General features: G+C 40.3%; 2 protein-coding genes across 2 annotated transcripts in view; one reads left to right on the forward strand and one right to left on the reverse strand.

The window, feature by feature from the left end:
- LOC139715998 (protein EFR3 homolog B-like) overlaps window positions 1-4,942 on the forward strand; it is a 52,339-nt gene extending 47,397 nt beyond the window's left edge. The window contains exons 20-22 of the mRNA XM_071627559.1: window positions 1,780-1,947; window positions 3,181-3,230; window positions 4,198-4,942. Of these exons, the coding sequence (XP_071483660.1) occupies window positions 1,780-1,947; window positions 3,181-3,230; window positions 4,198-4,309 (330 nt within the window). The 3' untranslated portion in view covers window positions 4,310-4,942. The remainder of the gene's footprint in view (window positions 1-1,779; window positions 1,948-3,180; window positions 3,231-4,197) is intronic.
- A 4,121-nt stretch (window positions 4,943-9,063) lies between these two features.
- On the reverse strand, window positions 9,064-12,481 carry LOC139716268 (uncharacterized). Its single transcript, XM_071627839.1, has 2 exons — window positions 10,345-12,481; window positions 9,064-9,293 (listed from the first exon to the last, which is right to left on the reverse strand). Exons 1-2 carry the CDS (start codon window positions 12,387-12,389, stop codon window positions 9,089-9,091), a joined length of 2,250 nt encoding a protein of 749 aa, XP_071483940.1. The 5' UTR covers window positions 12,390-12,481; the 3' UTR covers window positions 9,064-9,088.
- Between the last annotated feature and the right edge of the window lie 204 nt (window positions 12,482-12,685).

The raw sequence follows: 12,685 nt of genomic DNA on the forward strand, positions 1-12,685 counted from the left end.
TTTGACCTTTGACTTCTTTGACCTTTGACCTTGATTTTTTACGTATATTGTACATTTTGCTACAAAATGCTACTCCTTCGCCATTTCTAACCCGATTTCGATTCCGTTTGCTTAATGTGATGGCACTAGGTGAGGGCTTCAAAACTTGTACACAGAGTTTTGACCTTTGACTTCTTTGACCTTTGACCTTAATTTTTGACCTATATTGTACATTGGCTACAAAATGCTACTCCTTCGCCATTTCTAACCCGATTTCGATTTTGTTTGCTTTATGTGATGGCACTAGGTGAGGGCTTCAAAGCTTCTACACAGAATTTTGACCTTTGACTTCTTTGATCTTTGACCTTGATTTTTGACCTACAATGTATATTGTACATTTTGCTACAAAATGCTACTCCTTTGCCATTTCTAACCCGATTTCAATTCCGTTTGCTTTATGTGATGGCACTAGGTGAGGGCTTCAAAACTTCTACACAGAATTTTGACCTTTGACTTCTTTGACCTTTGACCTTGATTTTTGACCTGTATTATACATTTCGCTACAAAATGCTACTTCCGGCGGGGACATATATTACGCACCACGTAATTTCTACTTTTCCTTGTTTGTTGTTGCAATGAATCAACAAAATGATTGCACCAATCTGTGACAAATGCATGTAATGAACATACTCCATAGTATGGTATGCTTTGCCATGGGGAAAAGGGCTCTGTTAAAGGAAACATAATGGAAATGAGAATGAATCCCTGATTATTTTTGTTTTATGGAGCCAAAATGGGCCTGAGCTTTTGATTTTAGCAGAATCTTTGTGAGAGGCAAAATGACAGACATGTAGGAAAAGCAATCACATAATAGACTTCAACACCATAAGCACAGTCGGAGGAGGGCTGGGGACACAACAATGAAAACAAAAGGGGTGGGTTAGAAGTCAAAGGCAGGGAGCCAAACAGGTAAGCAAAGGGATTGAAGCAAGGGGATTAAAGCAAGGAGATTTAAGAAACAGACAAAAGGCAGAGATGGGCCAGTGATGATCCAAGGATCATAGGGGGCAACCTAAAGATGAATAGGGAGGCAACATCAAGCAAGTTAAAGGAACAACACAAGGAAAAAAGAATAGGAAAACAGTGAAATAACAACAACAGAAGTGTGGGGTGGGAGGTGATCAAGCAGCGAGTCCCAAACCTGATGTATAAAGATGCTATATTTTTTTTTTAATTGATCCAAAACCAACTACCAATCACTATAAATGTGACTAGTGTTTTGAGATGCTAAGGGCAGCAAAAGCTTTTTATGCAGGAACTGATGTTGTTTGCAACATCTTGTTGAAATGTAATATTATGTTATGATGTCCAGGCATAAAATAGAACAAAGTCCTACATCATCTATGAAATATGGGTGTCTTGTGGAAGTTCTGTGAGAGTGAATTCATAGTCATTATTTGAGTCTTATTCCAAGACCTCAGCCTGACATTCTTTGGTGCTTCTATAAAAGTAGGAATCAGTACCTAACAACCGGTACTTGTCTTGGAATCATTCATGCCATTTGTTCATGAGACTTATTTGTAATTAGTGTACCCCATTATTTTCAAAGGATTTTGTGTGAAGTGTGAATGTGTGAGTATTCTCACTTTCCCAATGTGGGCAGTATTTCTGTGACAATTTAACATCTTACAAAACAAGCTTCCTCCTTTGTATCTGCTCTGTGACTAAATTCTACTTTCTTTTATCCATTCACTTATTTATCTATTTCTTTCTTCTTCTCTTTCTTTTTGTTTCAAACAGAAACACCCACAGGAGCTGGTGACCTTTGAGTCTCTGAAGAAAGTGTTGACCCCGACCACCGTCGTCGACGGCATCTCCGTGGAGGAGGAGAGGGAGAAGCGTCTCGCCATCCTCAACATGTTCCAGAACTCTTCCCTGGACCAGCTGGCTGCGTCTGCAGAGCAAAGGGTGAGTAGCTGGGTGTTTTCGTTGTACCCTCTCCTTCTCTTTTCTCCTCATCATCCTCCACCTTGCGCTACAGTTTCTGTTCATCTTTCTGTTTATCTCAACATCTTATCTTTTTAGGTTTAGTTTGATATGTAGTTATTTAGCTGTTTAGTCATTTAGTTATCTAGTTAATTAGTTATTTATTTGATTAGTTATTCAGCTATTTAGTTATTTAGTTATTCAGTTATTTTGTTATTCAGTTGTTTAGTTTTTTACTTGTTTAGTTTAAGTTCTTCAGTTACTCAGTTAGTCAGTTATTCAATTATTTAGGTATATCTAGTTATAGATATAAATGTAGATTTAGTTTATGGTCTTGTGGATGCATCTTGGCTCAAAATTGTTGTATAATAATTGTGACTCAAATGCCACAAATAATTGTTAATCCTTTCTGTGCCGGTAACTTTCAGCAGTGTGTAGTTGTACAGTGCTATAAGGTTTTCTGTGCCAATCAGCACTCAGAGCACTCAAGTGATAAGGGTGCACAATCGATAGAGGCCACCATACTCATCATAGAGGTGACAGTTTGTCAACAAAAATTATTTCTCCAAACAACAGGCCTTTCAAGGACTGCATTCACGGGGTGTTGTCGCAAACCTCTTCTTTTTGTTGTTACATCACCATGCAAACTTTCAACAACACAATGAAGATTGTGTGCTTGTACAGTTTTTGCCATTCAACCCTAATATAGTACATTCTGTTTATTTTCTTGCTTCAACAAAGGATTTTGCAAAATGCAAGCCATGCGTGTTGCAATTTGTCACTTTAATGAAAACAAGCTGAAAATCCATTGATAGACTGTAGTGTTACAATAAATCAGCAAACAGTAGCATGGGGATATTTGTGTAGAGATCTATTGAAAGTGAAAGCATGATTCTCTAAAACCTTTTGTTTGTTGGAGTGTTCTGTCATACATTTGAAAGACACCATGATCAAGTATATTGCTCAATACTGCCCTGCCTGTCATAGATTGCTTTGTTTTGAGAAGTGTCCGTGTCTCTCAGCACTTGACAAATCACGCCAACACACACCTTCACCTTCACCTTCACAGCCACGTACCCACTCACATGCTCACTTGATTCATTGCGTGTATTCACAGTGACACATAATTTTTTCTCATCGAGAGCACAAGCACATGTGTAGTGTCTCTATACTGAAGGTTATTTGTGGTTTCTCTTTGGCTTGAATCTCTTCCAGAGCGAGCGATGGCACAAGAAGCTGAACGACATTCTGGACACGGTGGTCAAGTGAGTGAAGAGAACATGTTAATCACTAGAAGGTCGATGAGATCACATCGAAGGATATCGGGAGTGAAAGTATCAAGATTATATTGATGGGGAAGTTTCGAGTGGACAACAATAGTCTTTCCAGTGAATGTGTTACCACTTCAGAGTTGCCAATTTAGTGTTACCCTTTTGAGTCTGATGGGCGTTTTTGGTGTACCTTGAGAATCCGCAGGGTATTGAACAGGGGCTACAGAACTGGGGTTTACATTGCACAACGACCCTTGCCTCCCTCCATTGGTCAATTCCACCCCCCCCCCCCAAAAAAAAAAAAGCAAAACAAAACAAAACAAAACAAAACACTCCACGGCCCCTATTGAAGAGTGAAAAAGAAAATCATGGTTCCCCATAGACTGTAGTGTTGCAATAAAACAGTTTATTAGCAAAGAGTTTATTAGCATGGCGATATTTGTGTGGAGATCTATTGAAAGTGAAAGCATGATTCTCTAAATCTTTTGTATGCTGAAGCGTTTTGTCATGCAATCCGAAGACACCACGAAACTTGCTCAGCAAAGTTGGCAATGTCTGATATTTGTGACGTAGGTACCTATGTAGTGTAACCCTTGTGAGGAGGGAATGCATCTTTGCTCTCACTATGATCTTTGCATTAATAATCATCACCGTCTTTCCAATAAAAGATAGATATTGATGAAGCTAAATTACGATCGTGTCTGTGCTTTCCCTATATATCTTGAATTTATTTTTAGTTTGTGTATTCAACATGAAAATATCAAAGAGGCGTTGAGTAACTGAATCTACCCCACTGGAGGTCCGTACATTTGATAAAATTATACAACTTTTTAACCCTTTCTTTGCCAGTGAGTCAAAGGTGCACAAATTTCATACACAAACCTATGGACAGATACGTAATAAATGTGGCCTTGCAGAGGGTTAATTGGCACCTTATCCCGTTGTGTCTCTTGAATCACAGGACTCCTTTGTCTCCCGCTGGTAGTCCGGTGAAGCCCGACCCGTCCACACCGGCCGTCTTCCACTCTGTCCCAACGTATGAGATGAAGTTCCCCGAGCTGTGCGTCTACTGAGTCTAAAACGTGGAGATGAATGACCTCCCATGGGGTTGACCTCTTCTCCATTCAACCTCGCAATGCCATTAGGGTGTGACCAAGAGTGTCCTCCAACTTGGTCCTATCTGTTTGAGAGTGGTGGTCCTGGTTTGTGAAAAGCTGTGATAAGGAGGTGCAACAAGCAACCCATAGTTAAGCACATTCCCTGCAAGATTCCTAAAACTTCCTTATAGAGTTTGCTCCAGAAGCACTGAATTGGTATTGGTAGCCACACTGTACACAATGTATACACCATTATGGGCTCTGTGTAATACATATGACCCAGATTGTGTGGAACTGCCCTTAAAAATAGTAGCTGCCTTATACACAATGTAAACATTCATTGTGTACAACTACCTTGTGTAATGTGTTCCAGCCATGTGGTAACTCCATTATGCACAGTGCCAAACACTATAAGTTGTAGTACCACATGGTTTAGTATTATTACCACCCATATAGGAGCTACATTTGTACACATTGCCAAACAATTTGTAGGAGTCATACAAAAGCACATTGTGTAGTACAGTGTTGTGTAGTGCGTAGTAACGTCTCACATTGTGAAGTGCCACACCCAGAAGTGTTGCAGCTGCTTCATACATGATGCTAAACAAATAGTAGTACCTCACGACATCATACTCATGTTGCGTACTTTGAAGCACTACCCTGTGTATGATGTTCATATGAGAACCATTTATTGTCTAAACACCACTTAGCATGGACGTGTGCAATTAGAACACCCTCACTGTACAGTAAGGGCAACTTCTCTGGTTTCGGTCATGCTGTACTGGGTATTTCGAAAGGTACTTGTCAGAGCAGTTTGCAGTACATCTCGTGCTATGGTGACACAACGACGTACCTCCGAGTGTAATCCTCAGCGGAGCATGTAATCATACGCTCTTACACTTCCTTACAGATCCTTGAGGGCAGATCATGTGATATGATAAAGAATGAGCAAAGATAATGGGATTCTGTCAGGATTTGAACCTGAGAACGAGGGAATGGTAGAACAGTTCTCGTATTGACCGAGCCATGAGAAGCCCTTGTAATATTGCGGTGTTTGTCCTAGGACCCCCTTAATTCTCAATGCTCATGTGGTCAGAAACTTACATACACCTGGCAGATTACATGTATCACTTTCTCCCTGTACTCATTATACCCCCGCCAAACGAAGTTTGAAGGGGGTATATAGGAATCAGCGGACGGTCGGGCGGTCGGGCGGTCGGGCGGTCGGGCGGTCGGTCGGGCGGTCGGGCGGTCGGGCGGTCGGGCGGTCGGGCGGTCGGTCCGTTGCAAATCTTGCGTCGCGAACTACTTCCTCAGTTTTCAACCGATTCCCATAAAACTTGGCACAGATGTGTGCCTTGGGTTGTAGATGTGCAAGACGTATTTTTTGACAGTACCCAAAAGTACGTTACCATGGTAACGGCATATTATGGGCAAAAATGGGTACAAATCTTGCGTCGCGAACTCCTCCCACAGATTTTGATCAATTTTTATGAAATTAGGTACAGATGTTCATCTGAATATGTTAATGTGCAAGACACATATTTCAGCAGTGGCAAAAAGTGCGTTGCCATGGTAACGGCATGTTATTGGTAAAATATAGGGCAAAATGCTTCATGGCAAAACTGCTTCATCAGTGTTCTTCCAATTCTCATGGAATTCATATTGAATGTTTGTCTTAGGATATAGGTCAGCATGACACATTTCTTGACAGTGACAAAAAGTATGTTGCCATGGTAACAGCTCACATATTATGAGCCAAAATGATGGAAAATTTTGTGTTGCAAACTACTTCCTCAGTTTTTGCCCAATTTCCATGAAACTTGGTACAGATGTGTGCCTTTGGTTGTAGATGTGCAAGACGCATTTTTTGACAGTACCCGAAAGTAGGTTGCCATGGTAACGGCATATTAATGGCAGAAGATCAAGGAAAGATCTTGCGGATTTAACTACTTCCTCAGTTTTTTGACCAAAGCTTATGAAATGTGGCACACACCTTGATCTTGGTGGGAAGATGTGGAAGACATATTTTTCGGACGTGTCGGAAGCTGCGTTGCCATGGTAACGGCATATAAATGGCAGAAGATCAAGGAAAGATCTTGCGGATTGAACTACTTCCTCTGTATTCGACTGAAGCTCATGAAATGTGGCACACACATTGGTCTTGGTGGGAAGATGTGCAAGACATATTTTTTGGACATGTCGGAAGCTGCGTTGCCATGGTAACGGCATTTAAATGGCAGAAGATCAAGGAAAGATCATTCCTTGGGTAAGACTGTCGTCACGGGGCGGGGGTATTAATCACCTTAAGTGATATTTCTAGTTTACGTCGTCTTCCCTGGAACCTTTCGCACAATGAGACTGCCATAGTCACAGATACTCCAGAAATGCAACATTCTTTCTAATAGTATTTTCTTCTTAAATAAAAGTAAGATATTATTCAGAGGGATAAAGGTTCAGGTATGAGTTTGTTCAGTTTGTCTCCCATTGCAAAATAAAAATGACATGTTTGTTAATTCTTGAATCAGCAGTCGTGATCTGTAATTTAACAAATTTCATTTGTAGAGAGAGACAAATCGAAGAAACTCATAACTGAACCTTTCACCCCTCTGGATAATATCTCTTTTTATTTAATATGCCTTGTCCGCCTTGGAATTTTGAAGCTTGGGTGTTTGTTCCAAGTTCATTGTGTCAGTGCCGGCAACCAGGGACAGCCTGGTGGTAGTGTCACTGCCTGGAAATTAGTAGATGAACAGGTTTGAGTCCCACTGGTTCCCTGTTTCCAACATGTTTATTGGTTCATAGATAAGCAGTTGCAATCTTAACAAATTTCAATTGTAGAGGGAGACAAATTGAAGAAACTCATACCTATTTTCGTTTTCATCTCCATGTATGTTAACAAAGAGGCAGATGCAGCTTGAAATACATTGTACAAAATATATCTTAAGTGTGCATGGCTAAAGTGCAATTGTAAATATTTATCAATTCAACTAAAGAGCTGTAGCTATATTTCAGTGCATTGTTGCACTGCCGCAAGAAGAGCTGTTTATTCGATGTGTGCAGGTACATCCCTCCCCCCCCCCCCCCCAAAAAAAAAAAAAAAGATGTACAGTTGTAATTACATATGATAATCTAGAAAGTTTAACATTTGCTATTGAATCAACCGTTCGGAAGATATATCTATTGTATGATAATTAAGCAAATAATTTATGCGGTGGAAAAGAAGTGAGTATTCATATATAGGTCTGCTTCTTTCTTTTTTAATTCCAGTAAGTTTTAAAGGGATGGTACAGTATTGATGGAGATGGGAATTGGGCTTTTAACTTTTTGTGAGATACCAAGAAAACACTCATGAAATAGTACATAGCATACCATTTTCAGACAAATTCAAAGTTTATTTGATGAAAATCGGGTTTGGAATGACTGAAACATCGAAAAACAAAGTAAAACAAAGTGATCGTAATAAAATATGAGTCCAAAACTTTATTAGAATCACTCTGTTTTGGATATCTCAGTCATTTCAAAACCAATTTTCATCAAATAAATATTGAATTCCTCATGGAATTACAATGTGCATGCTCTTTTATATTTCATAAGATGTTTCTCATGATCTCACTAACAAATGTTAGAAACCCAAAATTAGGTCTCGGCCAAAACTGTACGATCCCTTTAAACATAGTATGAAAGATGGACTAAGAGGGGGAAATTGCACAAATCTGTTTTAGAGATGCAGGAATGTAGTCTTTGTTTTCAATATCTGATGTAGACTGATATAGCACCATGTGTTTGCTTAAGATAATGATTTATAGTCTTTCGTTGTGAGAATAGCAACCATGAGGTGACTGAACCCCTATTTCATTCCATGATCATGAATATATGGATATGTATATGTTCATATGTTCATATGTGATTATTGTAACATATGAATATATGGATATGTATATATTCATATGTTCATATGTGATTATTGTAACATATGAATATATTGATATCATCATTGTATATGGATGTGTGAATGATCATATGAATATGTGTACTTGTGTATGCTCATGTCATGTTTTTGATGTATCAAGTCATTTACTGTAAATGTGGATATTTTCACACAAGTAATTTTTCGCGCTTGGCCAGGTACGAAGAGTTTCGCATGTTTTCAGTTCCGCGGAATCAAGACATCAGCTACTGGAACATATGGTACGCACAAATATTTGCATGCTTTTATTTTCGCGCTAGCTTCTGGTTGCTCGAAATGCACGAACATTTCCACACCGCGAAAGTTTCCACTTTTACAGTATGTTTGTCTAAAAGTTATATTTCCATGAACATTTGTGGGAGCCCAAGGAAATTCACCTCCACCCAGTGTTCATATTTGATGTGATGATTTTGCAATAATTATTATGTAGGTAGAATGTGATAGGACATTCCAAGTGTGTGCACACTATTTTCCAGCGTTAGTACTTAGGGGTCATTCACAATTATCAACATTTTCACAAGTGTACAAACCATACACTTTTCAAGACCCCCCCCCCCTCCCCCCAAAAAGTGTACGAAGAAAATGTTGATTTTTTCCCCTACATTTTATAGCTACGGTCACAAAGGTCCTTGCGAACGCCGTACGAAGGACTAATTTGTACAGCCACAATGGGACAAAAATCATTCGTATGGCGTTCGCAGGGCCATTTGTGACCGTAGCTTTATTTTCACTGTGTTCAGTTCTTGCTTGGTCTGTTTTTTTTTTTTTCCAGTTTGTTTCCCTCCTTAGTTCTTGCTTGGTCTGCCTTTCTTCAGTTTGTGTCCCTCCTCATCCTGGTGCTTCAGCAGTCGATACCGAGTGGGATACTTCTGGTCACACACTGGGCATCTGTGGCTGGCCTTGTCCTGATTGGCATCCCTCAAAGCACGTACTCCACCGTGGATCAATTTGGTGTGCTTCTCTTCATCGGCTTTGCTGGTGAAAATGTATCTGAAAGTAAAGGAAAGAGAAGGCCACATTAGTTTCTGTATTTAGAGCACAAGATCAGGAGGGCAGAAATATGCAGAAATAATGTGCCCATGGGGCAATTAATACACTGCTGGGAGATAGAAGTTAATTTGAATAGCCACAGCTAGGATGAAAAAGTCACTATTACAAAATTATATATATCTGCAACAACATATTCTTCAGTCACAGTGTAGGTTACTGATTTCCAAAATGTGGTAGCCCACTGGGTTTATTTTAAAATGTAGAGCAACCACACAGTTCTGTACTATGTTCATGTATTTCAGGGCAAATCTCTTCTGTGATGGCTGGGCTATATTAAACACATAGAGTTTATTATTGCTTTGATTTTTTAAAACTCTTTCGCCCCTGTTGTCCAATGGTCTATGCATGTATTGTATCAGTAGCAATTCAATTTTTATTCCAAATATAAAAAGGAAATGAATGAGCAACAACAAAAAATGGAGAATATGAAAGATATTGAATACATGTACAGTATAATTATATTGTTTTGAATTGTGTAATTTTAACTTGTGGAAAAATGAACTCGAAATGAATAAATGAGCAACAAATAAATTGAGAATATGAAAGATATTGAATACATGTATAATTATATTATTCTGTATTGTGTAATTTCAATTTGTGGAAAATGTACTTGAAATGAAAATGAGCAACAAATAAATGGAGAATATGAAAGATAATGAATACTTGTATAATTGTGTTTAATATTTCATATTGTGTTTATATTTTGATTTGTGGAAAAATTAACTTGAAATGAACTTGAAATGAACTTGAATGAGCAACTAACTAGGAACTTTAGTCCATATTTCAAGATTGTATAGACTTCTGTGTTCTGTGAAAACACACCAGTGCAGAGAAAATAAAACTAGTGGTGTGCTGAGAAACCTATTCAAAAATGAACTATAGATCACTGATATCATATACAGTGTCTTTTATTCACACTGCATATGACATTAAACAGTAGTAAGTAAAGAAAAAAATTTATTAGAAATTATATGCAGCACAATAATCATACCTGCAGTGAGTGCAGCTGCGAGCTTCAAAGTTCTTCAAGTGCTGATCTGGACTACTGAAGGCCAACGATCTTTCCAGCTGGCGGAGTGTCTTGTAATGGCCTGGGTGTTCAGGGTCAGGGGTTATTGGAGGGAACAGCCATTTGTCACCACTTGGCATCTTCCACACTTTTGAAGCCCGGACTCCATCTTCCATGCACTTACATGTGCTTTCTCCACAACTGCCCTTGCGGAAGCACACAAAGCCACTTCTCCTGTCCATATGCGCAGAGATGTACTTCCACTCATCATGGGCCTCAGACAAATCTGAAGACTCCCGGATTCCACGTAGACTGGAGTGGAACATGTTCCGAACAACAGTGTATGTCCCATTTTCATCACCTGCGTTGGGTAACACAGCTTTAGAAGTGATCCTGAATCCATCGTGGACTCTCCCATCCCAGTACATGTTCAGACGGTTCAGAGCATTTTCGAACACAATTGTCTCCTTTTCCAACTTCTCGTCAGGTGAAATACTCTGAAGAGCAGGTGGAACCGTCTCACCTGGCAGGCATGCCGGGAGAGACACACCTGCCAGAAACTTCGACAATGGAGACCAGAGGTGCTCAATTGGATTGTAGCGAGAGAGACCAGCTGGCATGCACGTACTGATCAACATGTCATACTTTCCCTCCTTCCAAAGCTTACCAAGGAAGAATTCATTCAGATTCGTTTTAGGTGTCCAATCTGGGCCGCCGTCAGTTACAAGTACCAAGATGGGCTTGTCTAGACTGGGATTGTCCTTCATTATCACTTTCAGATCATTCATATGGTCTTCGATAGTTGTGGAAGTGTTTTTCACAGTCCGATTGAAAACCCAGAGGGGACCAGTGGAAGGGACTTCCACCACATCTCTGCCACATTTGTCCTTAGTGCTTGGGGCTTCAGCCTCTTTCATCTGAAGTTGCAGGTAGCCATCAGGTTCGATTAGATAGCCAGGGACTGGAAAATCATGGTCAGCATAGTGTGGGGTATCATCGCCAGGAAAAAATGTTCTCAGCTGGTGGTATCTGGACACAGCTTGTCCTCCAATATGGATCTTGGCCTTGCTGTCACATGAAAATGCTACACATTCATCTGGATACATTGCACACATCTGTCGCACGTTCGAGACAGTGGCAAAATATTCATGTGCATTTGGATTGTCTTTGCTGACATCACATGACTTCGTCCCAACACGTATATCAAGTGCGTCCTTGTGTCTGGCAGCTTCCCTTGAGTTGACTCTTGCAGGCTTCATCAAGTAGTACACTTTCGTCCGCGATATAGTATCCAACCCCTCCACATTTTCCAGAAGGTGTTTGCGGACATCATCGAGGGTGACTCCACAGGAGGTTGCAGTCCCAGTTCGCCTGCGTATGTGTGCACCAAAACCATGTAGCTGTACAAAGTTCATCATCACATCAAGCAGCTGTGGGTACTTTTCTTGCAGTGGTGTTTGTCCTGATTTCTGATAGAAAAAAATGCCATCTTCTGAACCATTATCTGACTGCTGCGTGCTTGGCAAGTCCTCGGTCTTATCAACAGAATCCAGGGTTAGGACCTCATACACAAGATTGGGTCTGAATACCAACTCAACATAGTCTAGAAGAACGTAATGTCCCCCTCTGGCAACACACAGCAATGGAAACATATCCAAGAGTTCATCAACAGCATTCTTGAGTTTGTCGTCTGTCAACTTGAAATGTTCAGCTAAAACATGGCCTGGTATCCCCAGCATGTCAGAGCGATGGCACATGTCCTTTAGGCTAGGGAATGAGTACAACTGCATAGCATTCAGTGGATCGAAGAGACTTTTGTCCCCATTGGATTCCATTTCGGTAATTTTCTCTACAGCTTTCTCCCAACTAAGGCCTAGAGAATTCCCGGCAAGCAGTTTATATTCAGAGTTGCCCGTCAGCCGATTGAACCTCCTGGCATTCTGTGCTCGAACACTAGCCTGCAGACTGTCAATTGCTGTTTCTAGGGCAGTCTTTGCATTGAACAGAACAGGAAGCATTTCCAGCATTTTCGTCAGTTTCTGCTGACAGGACTTAAGCTGGAGACCAAGATTCCCGCTTACTACTTTTAGTTGCGCAAGCTGTGTCAAATGGTGCGACAGTTCACTGATACTGGACTCTGCCTTCTGCTACCTTTGTGAAACAACAGAACCTTTCTTCACAAAAATTTGCTGTTTCTGCCACGAAGCAACTAGAGGGAAATAATCTATAGCTGAAGCCGACACTGACGTCAGAGCTCTCATAAATTCTGGATGAGATTTCACGTCCTCAGTGAGTAGTTCCGTTGAAGAGATTTTCAATTTTT

Source organism: Diadema antillarum, unplaced genomic scaffold (assembly GCF_040938485.1).
Source record: "Diadema antillarum isolate AM-2024a unplaced genomic scaffold, OU_Dant_1.0 scf00000006, whole genome shotgun sequence".
Classification (NCBI taxonomy): domain Eukaryota; kingdom Metazoa; phylum Echinodermata; class Echinoidea; order Diadematoida; family Diadematidae; genus Diadema; species Diadema antillarum.